Source organism: Ambystoma mexicanum, chromosome 3p (assembly GCF_040938575.1).
Source record: "Ambystoma mexicanum isolate Mex_15411 chromosome 3p, UKY_AmexF1_1, whole genome shotgun sequence".
Taxonomy (NCBI): domain Eukaryota; kingdom Metazoa; phylum Chordata; class Amphibia; order Caudata; family Ambystomatidae; genus Ambystoma; species Ambystoma mexicanum.
The window spans coordinates 641,018,666-641,037,501 of record NC_090925.1 but is presented as its reverse complement, the minus strand read 5'-3'; the positions used below and the strand labels follow the sequence as shown (position 1 = coordinate 641,037,501).

The window sequence follows — 18,836 nt, the reverse complement described above, 5'->3', positions numbered from 1 at the left end:
CCTCAAATATAATATGTCCATTTGATGCAGGGGCTGAATCGAAAGATGGCTTTGATATTTTCTCTTGTTCCATGTGAAAACAAAAAAATGCATGCTTTCAACAGAAATACTGAACTAAATAAACACAACATAAAATACAGCCGGTCAAGTGGCACAGTGAGTAGAGCGCTCGCAGGTTCCCGGCAGAGCCAAACTCAGCCTTTTATCCTTCCGAGGTCGATAAATGAGCACCACACACCGTAGGTAATAATAAGCAGCGCTCAGATACCTGAGGGTTCGTAGCGCTATATAAGTGCCAAATTATTATTATTATTATTATTATTATTAGCAATGGAGAAAACAGATCCAGCAGAGAGAGGCATATTATAAAATATAAAACAATTCGCTTGCACTTCAAAACGGTTTTGGCCACATTTATTCAAAGTAATGTGGGTGCTTGAAACCCAGTGTCTTTGCAACGAGAACGTGCTAGTGTGCCGGGGAGACGTGTCTTTCATCAAAATGGGTGCCCCTCGGCCATGTAATATGGTTTTGCGTAGGGTGACCCGAGGTCCTGTTTTTTTTTGGGGATAGTCCCGGTTTTTCTTACCATGTCCCCCTCTCCCAACAGCCGTCTTCAGAACCGTCAAATGTCCAGGTTTTAGGAAAAGACAGAAGCTATATCGTTATCAAAATGTGCCTGATAACTAGTCAGATTTCACGTGCAGGGAAAGCCTTATATGAAGTGTAATATCTAAGTGTATGTGACAGTATAACAAACATAGTTTGTTGCTCCCAGAAAGAACAAAGTCTTGAAAACATGCATTCCTTGTCATATCACTGGTCAATTGCCCACTTTACACAAGTCTGCTAAAAAGAATTTGCTGAAATTAATAACACTGACATACTTCTTCTGTAGACTTGGCCATTCTGATTGGTCATATTCTAGGGCCACGCCTTTGATGTCCCTTTTCTGAGTTTAATTTTGATAAATTGCCCAACACAGACAAGTCACTACCAACCTCGGGACCCGTGTTCATGGTGAGATGGAGGCCTCTTCCAAGCCTTCACATATTTAATGAAACTATAATAACTGTGCAACCCTTCCCAAGAGCGCCCTTTTGGCTTACCTGTTGCAGCTGGGTTCGAATATCTGTTGCCAGGAGCGTGATGTCCTGAAGGTAGCCGGACTCCGTAGTGATCAATTCGCTCACCGCCCTCTGCTGCGTCTGGTCTGTCCTGCTGAGAGTTTCCAGGTCTTCGTATATGTGCTCCGTTTCGTCTGGAAGCACCTCCAGGTATAGGTCTGGTGTGTCTCCGACCATTATATCAGACACAGCATCGGCTGCACTCAGAGCCAAGGCCCCTGCCATCAAGGGGGGGCTCGTCTGAAATGGTGCTTCTCCCAGGTTGCCAGTTAAGGCTTGGGGAGATACTGTCTGTTTAGCAAAGTCAGATGCTTTGTTGGGCTGGTCAGATTTCTCAAACCTCATTGTGCTCACAGAAACATCATCGTATATCTCGCTGCTTTGACCATCAGTAGGTACGTCATCATATATCTCATCGCTTTGGTCATTGTTAGACACGTCATCGTATATCTCATCGCTTTGGTCATTGTTAGGCACGTCATCGTATATCGCGGAGCTTTGATCGTTAGTAGTTATGTCATATATCTCGCCTCTTTGGCCATTGTTAGGTAGGTCCTCGTATAGGCCGCTGTTTGTCCTAGATGTAGCAATGTCCCTATTGTTCGCACAACCGGTCTCTTCTGATGGAGGTGGGTCATACATGGCAACGTTGTCCTCCGCGGGAGGTCGATTATGTAACCGATAGCTTGCGCCTCGAGGATGTAGGTCCGGCATAGCAGCAATATTCTTCCCGGTGAGGAAATTATGCGTACTACTTCTTTCCATGTCAGCTGGTTGCACTAAAGAGTGAAAAGAAGAATTAGAAAGGATTACCTTGGTGACACCATGTTTGGCATTTTAAATACAGTGTTGGTCAAGCAAGCAAGCTACAATTATCTGCAACAGTGTTGTGTTAAATAATACCCTTCACAGCATACGCACTGAATACCTGTGGTGACTGCACCCCTCCATCCCGGAAATGCACTTTGTTCACAGTATTGACATAGCACCTGAATATGCATTCTTACCATCAGCTAGAACACTGTCAAATACACGCATTTCATTGCTATACATAGTGCATATCTGTTATTGTAATAAACTAAACATGCCAGTAAAGTACATAAATCAATGTCATGATTTGTTGGTTTTCACGGGATAAGAAGAGAAGTGGGAGGCCTTGCCCACTAAAAGCGGCACACACCTCGCATAGGCCTCCATGATTTCTCACATAATAGGAATATGCCCACTGTGTCATTCCTAGCTTGGGGATCAAATGGGTTTACTCCCGCACAAGTCCGAGGTTTTCTGTTGGAGTGAGTGTTGATTGTGTGCCCTGCTAGGTCGCTGCGTGTGTGAGGACATTGCAGTCCAATCTGGAATGTTGGTGTGTGCGCATTCCCTGTGGGTTCTGAGGGACTCTTTTAGCCGGGTCTTTAGAGAGAGAGAGGGTGCCTGTGGATGTTCCCCAGAGGGACTTACTTTAATATGTCCTAGTGTTCCTGTATTCCCTGCATGAAACTGCGCTAGGTGCTTCATAGTACATAAGTTACCTGAGCTTCGCAGCGTTACCTGCGTCATCTGTACAGCTGGACTTCTACTTCAACACTGGCGACGAGTTCAAAGAACCTACTTGTGATTTGGGGATGTGGTGGGGGGCGGGGGCAGGGCTGGACGGGCCTATAGGGAACTCTGGAGAGTTCCCGGCAGGCAACTGCACCCTGGGCCTCTTGTGTGGTAACCTAGGTTTTTTCCAAATGTTCTCATTGGAAAAGGGTTGTGTTAGCTGAAAATTTGTAAAATGGGGCCACTTTGAAAATTATTTTCAGGGCCTATTTTGGTTCCCATTATACCCCTGGGTAGGGGTGTGGGGGCATAGAACAGGACAGGAACAGCAAGGAGGGGAATATCCAGCACCCCCCCCCCACACACACACACCAGGAGACCCCCTCTCTCTCTAGTTAAGCTCTGGCCACTGTCGGAGGAGCTACCAGGCAGCCTAGGGCTGCATGGAAAGTGTCACGACTCAAGCTTGTGTCTCTTGTTGGCGTAAGGGGGTGGCCACGGTAGCCACAGTGCTGTCTTTAACAGCGAAGTCTGTCGTTGGTTGTGTGGCGTGTCTGGTTCCGCAGGAAGCGGCCGCAGTGATCCATGGCAGCCGATGAGAAGTCTCAATCCGTTGCGACCAGCTATTTAGAAGGAGTGTAAGAAGGGTGCCAACACTGCGTGGAGTCTATTCAGTGGCGGGACTGCATCCTATACTGCATTCCGGTGGCCGGCCAGGAGTTTTGCCTACTGGGCACCCAGGGCATCAGAGTAGCGGTTGGTTTGGCTGGGGCTCGAGCAGCTCCGCAGACCCCCAGGTTTAGTGAGATATGATAACGTTTCCAGGGGATGGCCCAATGGCTCTGGGGCTCCTACGCCAACCAATGGGTGCAGTGGAAGAGCAGAGCACTATGGGGGCTCCGCAACACCTTCCTTCTGGTACACTGACACCCAGGAAGAGGAACATTTGTGGAACCTGTCCCAGCTGCGTACCACACAAAAAAGCAACATCTCCCTGGTGAGGTTGCTGCCGCATGTGACGATTTGCAGATGGGGCCTATTGGGCAGCACTTTCATCAGGAAGGTATGTTACCTGTCATGGAGGAGGGACTGGAACGGGTGGAGGGACAGGCTGCAAAGCAGTGATAGAGGTGTAGCAAAAAAGCAGTGGAACTGTGCGTTATGATGTTGTAGCTGGTGCTGCTCCATTCTCGCTCGTGATGCAATATGATTCTGGAAGCTTATGAGATTCGAGAGTCATACGATCACGGAAGGCCAGCGGTGTAAGCAGCGACCTCCTGGTGTCATAAATATTATACGTATAAATAAACAATCTTCTTCAAGCATACAATTGAAGTGAAGAATATTTAATTACGACATTGTGACTCGGGGGAGGGGGGGAGGGGGGACAGTGTAGCAAGGAAAGGATTTTTTCAAGGGGTGCAGTCTTGCTGGTTGACAGCCAATTGTGTTGAAATAGATTTCAGTTTAGTTGTAACTGATATGCAGTGTTGAAGTGGAGAAGTGTGCTTTGACTTCATAAAGAACAGTTCCGGAATAGTGAAAATGGTTGCAAAAAGTAGTGAAGCTATAAACAGTAAAAAAATAGAAGTAGTGTAACACTGCTCCAGACCGTTCCCGCTCACTTCTACCACTGCTGCAGGGCCATTTTCAGGTGGAAGTTCAAAGTGTTGTGAACTAGAGACCGTCTTGTGCGCCGACTGTGGTTCAGCAAAGTGTGAGCGGTTTGCCCATTGGCAAGATATATCAGGCTTCCATTAAGGCTGTGGTACCACGTTGGGGGACCCTATGAAGAAGTATATGTTCGGGCTCTAGGAGTTAGACCCTTATTTATTATCATTCAAGGAGATTTCAATGCTAAATAGAAAGTACTTAGTTGTGAGAGGTGTGTGGTGAGGCTGTTGTTGAGCGGGTTGTATTAGCAGTAGTGTGTGGTGTATGATGATGGGTTAAAGGTTGACTGTTCTCAGCTTATGCTTTCCATCATTTTGGCTTATCTAACTTTTGGTTTTCAGGTGTACAAATATTTCCAGTGTTTGGACATTTGTCAGTGAGGAGCGACTGCACAAGGGGTGGGGAGAAGGGACAGCACAAGGGAGGAAGGAGAGACAATGCCAGGGGGAAGGAGCAACAGCAGAAGGGGGAGAAGGGACAGTGCAAGGCAAGAGGAGAGATAGCGCAAGAGGTAGGAGCAACAATACAATGAGGCAGGAGGAACAGTGCAAGAGTGGAAGGAGGGACAAAGCAAAGGGGGAGGGACAGCACAGGGGGAGCAACAGCCAAGGGGGGTGGTGGGAGTACAGAGGGAATCATAAGGGGGAAGGAGGAAAGCACGAGGGAGGCAGTAAATGGGGGAGGAGGACAAGTGCAAGAGTGTGAGGAAGGACAGAGCAACAGAGTGAGAAGGGACAGTGAGAGGAAGGAGGGACAACGCAAGGGAAGGAGAAGGGACAGTGTAAGGGGGGGAGGAGGGACAGCCCAAGGGGGGAAGGGAGCAACAGCGCAAGTGGGGAGTGACATCTGTTGGTTGTATGTATAATTGTAGCCTTTGTTCGTAGTTGTCCTACATTGTACTTTTGATCTCACTGTGATTTCTTACTAAGACACCTGTATGTTGAAAGTGGTACTCCACCTTTCCAATGAACTACAAACAGCAGATGCCCTCATGACTTATTTTATTGGAGAGTACCACTGACAATTACAGATGTCTTCATAAGAAATCACATTGTGATTGAAGGGGTGAACTACCACTGACAACCTAAGGATGTAATCATAAGAAATCATGCTGAGATTGAAGAGATGCAGTACCACTGACAACATATAGATGTCCTCATAAGAAATCCCCTCTGTATGTGGTCAGTGGCACTACTTCGTCTAAAAAATAAAATAAACAAGAATCAGGGAAACATGAAATAGGAATGGAAACAGGTGTTAAGCAGGGAAAAACATTTGACAATGGTACTGCACCTCTCCAATGAACTACAATTTACAGATATCCTCACAACCTATTTTATTGGACAGGTGCAGTATCACTGACAACAGAGAGGACATCTGTATGTTATCGGTGATACTGCCCAGCTACAAAAAAATAATCACTTGTATGGTAACAGTATCCAGAAAGGGAAAACCTACATGTAGCCCAACAGGGCAAGAAAAATAGCCCAAATATAGCCAAACTTCCTTTGACTATGAAAAGAAAGATCACTATGCCATCCCAGCTTGGAAAATGACACAGGCATATGACATGGTACAGAACTCCTGATTGCTAGAAAAGTGGTCAACTAAGCCACTATTGGATTACATTGGTGTAATAGAACAAGAAATAACATTTAGTGTGTTGGCCGAATATGCCACAGTATTTCCAGTTGTCACGCAAACCGCAAAGTCAGCTTTCTGGCACCCCTTTACTCTCTCTCTTCTCTGTAGCGATGGTGTTGGTGATATTTTGGTCTGTGCCACCAAAATGCGCCAAACCCAAAGAGGGGCTGAGAGGGGGAGGCGGGCTGTATATATTGTGAGGCCATATTTTCAAAAATAAAAATGAGGAGAGGCCACCAATATGAAAGTAAGATTACAATTTAACAGAGGCAGTGAAACAAAAGTAGGTATAAACTTCAGTATTGCAGGAGTATTGTGTCGGACGTAGGATGTTCGCTAGTTTATAATGTCCTAACTTGGGCAGAAATTGCACAACTTGGAATGCTAATCGAGGTCATCTGAATTTGAAAAACTATTTTTCAACTGCAAGTGCAGCTGCATTTAAGTTTAATTAGATTCAATTGTATTTAAAATGTGCTGGAGCTGAATGTTTTCAACCTGTTATGCAGGGATTTGTGAGATATATTTTTTGGTTAAAAGAAGAAAGACAGTCAACTGACCACAAAAGTCCTAGTGTCCTAGACATGCTCTAGCTCCCCTCAGTACTGTACCCAAGAGGAAGCTTATGCACGAATCGGAACCCCCTGCCTCACTCTCTCACAAGAAAAACCAAGCCACCCTCTCGTTGGTGAAGCTAAACAACTTTGATGAACTCTAAACACCACCATGCTCAACTAATTGATCGCAGACTCTTAGGCTGGCCCGGGGAGGGAGGGTGGGGGGTGAGGGCGAGGGTACGGGCTTTCTGTCTCTTATCTTTTCTTTCTTTCCCTGTCCTCTTTCGCCACTCCTTCACTATTCCCCCTCCACTTCCCACCTTAGTCTTTACATGTGGCCAGGCACCCTTCTTTACATCTGTCTTGAAAATGGAAAATGTTCTATTTGTGATCGCATTGTTCAACATGCAAAATGTTTTGTTTTTTTCTTCTATAGAGCCTCTCGGCCAATGTACTTGTGATCACAATACAAATATATTATAAGAAAAAAAAAGGGAAGAAACACAGCAGCAGAGACAGAGGTCTGGCATTTGAAGACATTCATTGTCATCCTGTGTATGTTGTGTTATTTCATCTGGAGGTATAGAAGGCACGTTCACCCGGGGCATTTTGGTGCTAAATGACCCACGGAGGCTACAAGGGGAACCGAGACTAAGGCAGCTGAAACAGGGAGGTTTTTTAATGAGTGCCTAATGAAGCCATCACACTGTGCTTGCACTCTCCATATTGGGAAGGGGAGGAGGGACCAGGATATGCACTGCAAGAGATACTGAAAGGCCTTGTAATGAAAGAGGACCGTGCAGCAGGGTCTATAATTGTGTTTATTTTTTTCCATGTTTTGTTAATTGTTAGAGTTTCTGTATACTATTACAAAACAACAGGTGCAGCCAATTACTGACAGCAAGCAACATTAGACATTCCCTTTGTGCTCACAGAAGAAACAGATAATTGCCTGTATTCCATTAAATGCTGAGATATTGTATATTCCTATAAAAAGAGGACACACATACATACCCATAATCCTTTGGGTGTTAATTTGAGTGCACCCCTTTACAATGAGGGACAACATCGTTGACATTCTGAGGAAAGGTAGCCACTAAAAAGGAAAGTATTGAACTGCACTAGCACTGTAAACCTGTACTTTTAAAAAGTGTGCAGTGTTGGTTTTTAATGATGCCTTCCGGTATATAATGTAGTCATAATAAAAACATACACTTGTCTTACTAAGCAAAGCACATGATCAAAACCTAGAATAACCATATGCATTGGTTTCTATTGTACCTTTCCAAAATATCCCTTTTAGAAAGAGCAAGGGGAGAAATGGAACCAATGAGTTCTCTAGGCTGCTTTGCATTACATCAAACCGTACTCCATTCAAAATAACACCACTCTTACTGCCTATCATAATATAGCTATTTTGATTAAGGTAGCCATAGTTCACATTTAGTCTAATTGTGTAAGGTAGTCTTACCTTGTATTTTGTCCCATTTGTGTTAGTCAGTCCTATCTCACTTTTAGCCTAATTGTGTGAGGTGGTCTTGCCTTGCTTTCAGCCCACTTGTGTTAGTTAGCCATATCTCGTATTTAACCTGTCTAAGGTAGCCATATTCTGCATATAACCTAATTGTGTAAGGTAGCAAAATTCTGCATTTAGCAATTGCAAGGACTAGTCATGTGTCACACTTAGATAGAGTTGTGAAGATCAACCATGTGTCAAACTTACATTTGTGAAGTTTAGCCATGCGTGACACTTAGATATATCTGTGATGATTAGCCACGAGTCACTGTTTGATAGATTGCGAAATTAACCATGCGTATCACTAGATAGGATTGTGAAGATTAGTCATGTGTCACATTATATATAATTGTGTAAATTAGCCACATAGAAGAATTTAAGAGTAGCCAATGCACTAACCACCCACTCCTGCTCCCCTTCAACACACCACCCAGAAACTATACACGCCCAGTGGGCTAGCAAAATCATACACAAACACATACCCAACATAAGTAAGACTTGCATACAACAAAGAATCCCTGACACTGGACCTTACCAAGTCAGGCAGCACAACAAGTCAGGCAGCACAACCACAACCTTAAATACCAGCTAATCTACACATAAAACAAACAGACTCTCCCTCAACCTAACACACATTTACATAGAAAAACATCCCAGGCATTGGGCCTTACCTGTACGGATACAACAAGCCAGTGCACACAATCAAGCATCTGCAAACCAACACACAGACATCAGTTTCTCCTGGTTCTGGACCTATCCGATCACTAACTTCACTAGCCAACCTTGTGCTCTCTCTTGCAGAGCCACGTGAATGCCTAGAGATATCCCCTGGGTGATAGCGATGCGTGGTATAAATCAACATAACATAAAAGAGCACTTTGGAAATGCAAGAATGAGCACAGAACATTATGTTTGACAAACATGTCTGTAATAAAAGGGTTTCATGCTGCACACTGGGCCTGGTGCTCAATTCATTTTTCACAACACTCATAATTGGAACAGCCTCAGGATTAGGATGCAAGGATAAAAGGTCATCCTCATCCGTTACTCCATTGGGGTCCAATGACTGTTCTATTTCTTGTTTCCATGGATATTGTTTCTTCTCCCCAAAACGAGACTCACTGAACTTTAGACGAGGTGATGGAGGGGAAGCCAGAGTTACATGTTAAGGATGTCTGCACACATGAAGTGCATGCCCAGTCCCCAATGAACACACATCTTTAGAGGACTAGATATACAGGATTTGAGTTAACTTGATTGTCAATATACCTCATACTAACAGATTTTTCTGTTCATTCACCACCCCAGACATCTCCATGGTCAACTGCAGCAACAGTGTTCTTTTAGAAGACCTGTGCACTCCCAACATTTTCAAAATGATAACTAAAAAACCCAGACTAGCCCCTTCCTTCCCAGCCCTTTTTAATTCCTCCATCAATCAGGGAGGAGGGGGGCTGTCAAATTTCCAAAACGTTTTCTTATTAAAATCCTTGAGAAATAAATCTGCAAACAGCTATGGCAATACACCAAAATCAGCAACCTCCTCCTTCATGAGTCACAACACAGATTCAGTGCTACGAGAGATACTGAATCCACGCGTTGCTCGTCATGGTACATACTCAGAGCACTCATCCTACTGGACCATAACAAGACTAGAAGACATTGGAGTAAAGGGAATCATCCTATGCTGGATTGCCTCATCCCCGACTCACTCGTGGCACCTTCCATGTGACATCCTCACAACATGAAATGCAGAGTATACCAATGTTCCAGCCTATTGCATCTTTGCATTAACATACACATAACCCTGCTTCTGGATCTCATTTACAACACAGGCCTCGCATGCTCCATTTGCAAATATGGCACGCAAATAGTTTAAAAATTCACAAATGACCCAACAATGGACACATCGAGCCTCAGCCCATGCCTTTCACACATGACTCTTGGATTAACCCAAACACACAATTGAGGTCAACACAACGAAAACCTATGATCTGCTGTGTGATACCACTTAACACCACACCGATCACCTGGCTAAACGTAATGGGATCCTGCCCACTTAAATTGTGAGAAACCTGGTAATCACAAGGGACAGCTACCTTATACTAGAACAACAGATTAAAGACATTGTAAGGGGTTGCTTCCTACTACATTTCATGGATGAATTATGACCTACCTAGCCTTCACACACAGGACTATACAGTTTACTGGACTGGTACTAGTAAAACTTGGCTGCACCAAAAGCTTTTTCCCAGGACTCCTGCGATATCTACTAAACAGACTACAAAGAATCCAAAACACTCCAGACAGAGAACTACAAATTCTGAATAGATTCAAACACATCATCCGATTACTCCGCTTACTCCACGGGCTCCCACTAAGAAATGCGTTCCTAGTATGTAGCACCAAAGGTCATGTACAGCAGAGGCACTGTGTGGGATGGGGGTAACAAAAGGGGCAGGCAGACGGTGAGTAGCAAAAGGATTATTTCAGCATGGAATCTGCAGGACCTGTCTTTTGTTCCCGGCCTTCAGAAATAGATCAAAAAAGGAGGATTCACTTACAAACACTATGCATCACTCACCACGCATACCAGGGCAGGGGCACTGAATCTATCACAAGGAAATTCCTATACTTCATGTAATTGAAAAACACTTCAATCCACCAACTTCGCACTGGTAACAGTGCCAAGCTTCAACCAGTAATGTCATGGAAGATCTTCCTGTTCCCAAACTCTGGAATTCCTTGCACAAACGTCTCTGCATAGAAGAAGACCACCTAACATTCAGAAAGCAGCTAAAACAAGGCTGTTCAAATAACTTCAGCACAAGACCAGCATCAAAACCTCAACCAAATGTACGCCTACTCACCTCAACTTCACTCCAATGGAAGGAATCCTGTAAAATGATAAGAAAATACCGGCAAAGAAAATGTAACTCACTTTGGTCAGACTGCATGCGACTGAAAAGGAATCGAACAAATGCTTCTATAAAGATCTAACAGGCTGTCCAAATCATTTCACAGGATGACACATTCTAGCTCGCTCGCTGGATAGTGCCCAATATTTGTATGTCTTGTACCCCTTGTTTGTCTAACCTTTTTTCTCCCCAACTAACTGACATCTCTTGAAAATCTCTGTTTACTGTTAAGTGACTTTAATTCAGTACTCCAACTAAGTCAGTGCCTAGTCTGGGATGCCCAATGAAAGCCCTTATTTATATATTTGTATGACTAGTTCATAAATCTGGATGATAAACCCTTATATAACGCCCCTCTCTTTGAATCCCCCTGACCTCACTGAGCCAAGAAGTAGGCTTGTTTTGCAAATTAAAAGATTTATTGAAAAATTAAACAAATATATATATATATATATATATATATATCACTTTTATAAATAAATTGATATTTGATAGCACACCTATGAATACAACAGTGATCAACAATGGATAATATTACACTAGCACACTTTTTTTTAATCACTTAGGAGTTGGTATAGAAAGGGTAAGGTAGCTGAGAATACTTTATGGTTTCAAGGAAATGCAATGATGGAACAGAATGCAGCACAGGGATAAACTGATAAGGTTTCAACAAGAGATAATATAATAACTTTTCCCCTTGTGGCAATTCACTCCCCCCCCCCCCTATGCAATATAAAGAGATGGAAGGGGAGCACACAATTTCCAGGAATATAATCAAATGCAATACAAATTCTAGCTCCCCCTTGGCAAGCTTAGAGCAACCGGTATGCTTTTAAACAGGCAAAAATACCTTTACATGTGATTAGCAAAGGAGTGAAAAATATGCTAAAAATGATTTTAATTCCCTATAGGAGATTCAGGGTAGGTGACAGCTACTTTGAATTAGTTCAGGTCAACACTAGCAATGATTCATGAGGGATTATCAGGTTGAAAACGAATTTCAGCAATGCAAGCAAAAGACAGCTATTTTTGACAGGTGAAGAAGTTGAGTCAAATTGCAATTCACAATTTCGGAAAGCTGAGGATCTTAGCTTTAAAATGAAAGTTAAATCTCGTTCCTAGCACGTATGGTTCAAAAGATACGGACGATTTTGTGGAGGTAGATTTCAGAAATGAAATAATGATTCAGAATGGCAATTGACACTTTCACAGGTTTGAATCACAGAATGGACAAACGATTTCTATGCAGTTCTAAATAGGTGGAAATGGTTTGAATTAGATTATTTTAAACTAAGAGATCGGTTTGCACAGTTCTGGCTGTATACTCGCACTATAAATTTGAACTAGGCCGTCAAGATCTGGTCAGGTTGGGACTGGACTTCCGGCGGGTGGTTCTGAAGTCACAGCTATCTGGGTCAGCTCTGCAGTTCTGGATCTCTGGTTCTGGTCTCGGCACTGCACAGCGGTCTGATCTGGGTTCTGCTAGCGGCACTGCCGAGTGGTCTGGTTCTGGCACAGAGTTCTTGGCTAGAATCAAACAGCACAGCCCGGCTGTTTTATTCTGATGTGCCCCTTGGAAGTCTGGGGTAAATCAGTTTGCAAAATTGTAAGGCCAGCTGAGAATACTTTTAGCTTGCAGTAGGCCTTCTGCTTCAAAGTTCTGGAATCTGGAGTCTGGTTTTCTAAGTGCTGGTCTCTGGATATTGCCTGAATTTGAAGTCGTCCGTCAAAGTGCTTCGCAAGAAATCAGTTTGAAGTGGAAAGTGAATGTCTCTACCTGGGTCTCAGTGGCTCTTTTTATGTGTTTTGAAAGTTGGTGGGAAGGCTGACTTTCTATGCCCAACCCTCTGAGGATCCTGATAGGCTATAGGATTCTCTGTCGCCTGACTGGGGAACTGAATTGCGAGTCATCCGGTGTCATTTTTATGGCATACAGAAAGAACACTCCCCTTGTCACTTTGCACACAAATCTAATTTTGATCCAAATGCATATTTACCTATGTACAATTTTTCTAATATTATATGTCCAGTTAACATATTTTCTGTAGCACCAAACCATCCGATCCCTGTCTTTGTAAGATGTCGTGTCCACTTCTGACAGAATTCTGCCCTTTTCATCCAGAACACAACCTCTAAACTTTTCCAGAATTTACACAAATGTACGTAAGGAATATGGGCATCAGATGATGAAGTGTCAGATTTTTAATATACATACATTTGGAGTAATACCCTATTTTCCGCTACTACCCCCCAGAACATACGACAGAGTCCTAACACCTCTTAAAATGTGCGCAGAAAAATCACAGGAATCATGATATTGTTGATATAATTTTTGACGATTATGTACTGTGAATTATCCATCTTTCTAAAATTATACTCTGGCCCAGAGGGGTGTGGTTTCCCAAAGCACATGGGGGAATTTCTGGTTTGTCCACTTCCTCCAAGCTCAGCTGGCTCACAGGGGCAGAGCCCCTCCCATTTCCTTCCAAGAGGAAGCCATTTACGACCCCCGATTTAGAAATTGCTTGGAGCAAAGGGAAGTTCATTGTTCTGTTTCCCTGCTCCCAGGTACTCCTCCCCTGATTCAATCAGAGAGGTGTGATCTACTTTTGGTGGGGGCAGCAGAATGCAGCCAGGCCTGTGAATGCAGTTGCTGGGCAAGTTTCAACTCCTGTCAGGGGTAGTTGCCGGGCAGAATTCAATCCCTTTAAGCCAGGCTTCAGCCAAATGTCACTTTTGTTTCCATTTTTCTTCATTCAAATCAAACTTACAATTTTGACACATGCAGCTAGAACGCTGATTCTAAGTTCAGAACTATGACATTTAAACAGTTTCAACCTATGTGACACTCAAAAGTAGGTCACTCATTTATTTTAAACATTTCGATTTTAGTGGCTTTAAATCCCATTTCACTTAAGGTGCTGACATCCACAGCTCAGCCAGTTTTGTTCTGAACATTATTTTAGGCTCTTCATCCTTCCAGATTTGGTATGACCACAAGACTTCATATTACCAGACGTCTGCTGGTGTTCAGTAAGATTTTTGAATATCTTGCAATGTTTGAAATAGGCATTTTGAGCTTGCATTTCAGAGAAACAAAGATGATTTCAGAGCGCTTTTTGAGCTAACAGGCACTGCTGTTTTTCCTTTGGCACCACGTTTCACTCATGGCGCTTCTGGCCCATCACGCTCGCACTGGTGTGGGTGGCGGGTCAGGCAACCATTTTGGTGTGCGCAAAAACTGCGTGGTTTTCCTGGATTCTGGCGCAAATGTGGGCTTTTCGGCCATCTTGGATTTTCTAAGCCCACAGCACCAAATGTTGCAGCATAATAACTTGAACGTGGGCCAAACAACCTGACATTACATTACTGCACACATACAAATACTTCACACAAGGCCAAAACTGGCCTATCAGTTACCACATAACCATTAATCATGCAGTGGCTAAGCACTCCTATTGAGCACTTTCATATTCTCCCACCTGAACATCCAAACTAACACAAAGTACTCCAGCCTGCCAGATCTCGGCCTCTCCCCTTTGAATAATATACTCCTGTGAGGAATTCGACCATCCACATTAAGTGCGTGGGCTCACCTGGGCTTTTTTGAGGCTAATTCACACACATTTTCCTATACTCATACCACAACAAACGAATAGACCTGTGTACTCTGACCTGGACAACCCGGTCATATTTAGTTTGAATGTGACAGGACAGGAGAGCACAAAGTCATCCAAAGGGGGTGGGGGAGCCTCCCCCTGCCATGGACAGCCTTATTAACTGACAAGGGCTCCATGGAACCACACTGCTCTTTTGTTATCCCTGCAGCTGGTGGCAGCAATTAACATACCGATAGAGGGTACTTTAAACAGCCCCCCCATGGGGCCTGGCTAAAAAGGATAACAAAGGAGACAGGAAACCCAACAAACCTTTCAAATGTAACTGTGTCAACCTGAAGCCAGCACCTGCCCCTAAGTATCAATGAAAGTGAACTGACATTTCAGAGTCTATTTTTGCGGTAGAAAACCCCTGCTAGGGGAACCCCATTCATAAGATACCAGAATGGATTTGCAGAAGCCAGAGAGACTGGTCTCTTAGCATCTTCAAGGGAGATATGCCAATTTAAAAAGGAACCACCCAGAGAGAACCATTAACCAGAGAGACTCTTTGATCACAGCAGACAAGAAGATGGGTGGCACCTAGTATCAGAGGGGAGTGAGCCCAGAACTCTCTGTTGAGGGAAGGGTTCAGCCATATTGGTTCTGTGACACCCCTTTTTTCTGTAGGACCCCCTTTCCTTGTCCTGTTGCAAAGCACTCTGGTTATAACCTCACACATAAAGTAAATTGTTGGTAGGGACCCCAGGATTGGTTCATTAAAGTAGGCTCAGGCTACACCAATCACTGTGGCCCACTTGGCCTTAAGAGAGGGCTGGAGCCCCTCTTTCAGGCAGATCATCTGAAGACTTCACTTGAAGCACGAAGAATAACTCATCCTTGGACCCTGGCTGAAGGTACAGTCTGCCTTAAAGGTTCTACCAATGAAGGAAGGCCAGGCACATCTGAAGAGGGAAGCAAGATCCCTCCCTTTAACTTCTCCCAGGGAACAGAGGGAGAAAAGATCTCAGTAGACCCTCCAGCCGCTTCAGAACTGGCATGCAACCAGCACACCGCATGCTCTTCTAGGCTCTGCGACAAGCGCCCTGGACAGGGAGTGACAAAAGATCTCTGAACCCGAAACCAAGGCCAAGACAGATGCCTGCAACACTCCCTAGCTCTGGGCCATCCGCCTTAAAGGACAATGCAAACCCATTGAAGAGGCAGGGAGCCCATACTAGCAGCATGGCATTCAGGACTCCGGTACTTCATGTCTGCACCTACCAGCACCACATTTTTGACATCTGCCTCTCCCATTATGCCACCATGAACCCATGCCTGCCCACACCCTCTGTTCTTAGAGAGTTAAACGCAATAAGGCCAACAAAAATGGCAGAAGAACGCTGTAAGAGACCACTTTGCATTACCTTACATCTGCATTGTTTTATGGTTATGTAGACTAGAAACCAATGATGATCTCAAAGTTTATCTGTAAGAATTGAGTTTATTCAATACATTCTTTTGTTATTACATCATACGGCAGAGTGTGTCAAATGGGCTGTAAGAGCAGTTTGAGGCATTTCGAGGCAGCGAAGCATTGAGGTTCCCTTATAGCCTCTCCCATTTTCTACAGGGTAATGCAGTAAGAAGCTGCTTACTCCATATAGATTTCTGGTGATTTTCGTTGTGTGCCATAATGTATAAACTCTGCCGACCTTGACCTGTCCCCGAGTTATTGTGACCCACAATCTCTCCCTGCTGACTTCTGCGGTATAGCTGGTAAGCTGTAGCATCGAATAGAGATTAGCATTTCATCTAGGACCACAGCAGGCTATTTACATCACGCCGTCACACACAAAATAACAGCAGTTAAGAAGTGTGACTCGCAAGGAAGCAACTAAGCCCTATACTAATGCAAAGACAGGGGGTAAGGAATCAGAGCCAACACTTTTAAATGAGACTATTATCTCCACTCATCTGGATGTGGAGAAGGCTGCTGATACTATACATTGCATGGGTAAAATAACTGCATTCTTTCCAACTAAGAACACCATTGTGAAACCTAGACTATGTCTGGAATTTATTGTGACCTCCTCACCTATTGTTGAAGGTGGAGGAGGGTCTATACTATTACCACCCACTGACAATCACTTTTATTAAATGTGTGTTACTCTCTGCAGAGAGAATCAATGGTTGGTCAAGGGACATGTGTTGAAGCAGATAATGTTATTACAGATCATCAGGATGGACCTGCCTCCCTTTTGGACCACAGGCTTTCGAAATCTCCTGACTTAGATGCAATCTTAACTGAAACAATGAGTGGATTGGAATTGATGAATTCATTTAACAATACAAATCCTTTTTTGTCTGAAGTTATTGAAAGAGCTGATGCAACTAAGTCATTATTGCCTCTATGCTCCAAAATTGTGTCTGACCAAAAATAACGTCTATATGCAGTCAGCCATATTATTGATGTAATCTTAATGAATAGTTACATGATTGTGGAACAAGATCCAATTAACATCCTACACACTCCTGTGGCTACATCCGATTCAGGTATAGACCCTTGTGAGGATGATTTAATTATACTAGAACCAGTAACATCCTCATATCCTGAGGAACTAGTAAGGTTTTAGCAGAAACCTCTCGTGAACTTTGAGGTTACAAAAAGTCCAGAAATATCTGTTACCCAAACTAAGACGCAACAAAAAAAGGGCTGCAAAGACAAAGGAAAAGATAGCGAGGTAGACAATTTAAAATATCCAATGTTATTGAGAGTTCTCAAGAGGAAATGCATAGTGTAATGGATAACCAGATCACGAGACATATTTAATCAAGGCAGATCCAGCGAGAAAGGCACCAATGTTGCCAACTCAATAGAAATTAACAAAAGGGGCTCCAATAGACTGCTGGCTGGACTCTACAAACCTAAGGCCTGATTGACTTCTAACTCCAGGTGAAGCTAGTGAGAAGATGAATGACTCCTGTGAACCAATGATGAGGCTGGTATAGGGGACCCTATTGTTGCAAATGAAATATCACCACATTTGGTAGTTGAGGAAGAGACCTTGACACTAGAGTTAAGTTGAATAAGCACAATGTGTCTTAAATTAAGATAATTGAACCAATAGCTCATGCAGTAAGTTATTCTATTAAAGTCGGGGATTCAGATCTTGAATGACATTCCACAATTGATTATTATTTCAACCAATGATATTTCATGTATTGAGCTGCTAAAGGATGAATCTGAACCAAATTGGGCAGTAGTGCATTTGAACTCCCCTTTATTTGTGTAATGCACATTAGTGTATGCACCCGAGATTGTGAAAATGGGTTTTGAGATGACACCCCTGCGGACAATTAAAGTGGATTTAGAAGCAGAATCATTGTGGAATGTTAATTTGAATAACCAGGAAATTGTTAAAACAGATTTGGGCCATGAGATTGGACGATTAGAAGCTAAAATAGACAATTTCAAAAAAGCATTAAATCGGGAAAAAAGTTGGATTTGTCTTTTGCTAGTAAAAATTGAATAAGTGATGGCAGCTGGATAGACTCTAGATGCGAGCATCTATGCCTAACTTCATGGAACGCTAGAGGTTTTCTGTCTGAATGTGAGGGTCGGAGTATGTTGTCCTACTTGGATATATTTTGCCTGCAAGAGACCCCATTAACATTTACTTATATTGATGGCTTTACCATAATACAGAGAATGGCCATGAGAGGACCTGTTGGCAGACCTTCTGGTGGACTGATAATTGGTGTCAGGGCTGATCTCTGTGTTAGGGAATATGCCACTCAATTGCAAGATAGAAATGTGATTTCTGTGATTATATCCGGATTTGTGAAAGATTGACAATTTAGAATGCTTTTGAATAATTTGTATAATCTACCCGGTGATACACTAGTTGGACAGTTACAACACTATATTGACAAAGTATTAAATCAGTGGCTGGAAAAAGAAAATGGGTATTATCTGATTTCTGGTGATGTTTACAGTGGTTGTAATGAAATAGAAACAAGCTGCTCTTTGTAAGACTCTAATGAATATGTGAAAAATAAGTGTTGGTCTACCTTCCCAGATGGTTGGAATATGCAATTCCTAAACCCAAATGAAATTCAGACTGAAAAGCATTTTTATACTTGGAGAAGAGGTACACAAAGGTTGGGAATTGATTATACCTTTGTGTCAAAGTCCCTTACGAGTAAGGTCATAGATTACAATTCTGTGTTTACCAATTTAAGTGACCATGCAATGTTAG

The 18,836-nt window shown here is 43.2% G+C and overlaps 1 protein-coding gene across 2 annotated transcripts in view; it reads right to left on the bottom strand.

Annotated features, from left to right (window-relative positions):
• ARHGEF37 (Rho guanine nucleotide exchange factor 37) overlaps positions 1-18,836 on the bottom strand; it is a 496,119-nt gene that overhangs the window by 300,902 nt on the left and 176,381 nt on the right. For both annotated transcript variants that reach the window (XM_069651406.1, XM_069651404.1), the window contains exon 2: positions 1,110-1,906. In XM_069651406.1, coding sequence (XP_069507507.1) covers positions 1,110-1,892 — 783 coding nt within the window. In that variant the 5' untranslated portion in view covers positions 1,893-1,906. The remainder of the gene's footprint in view (positions 1-1,109; positions 1,907-18,836) is intronic.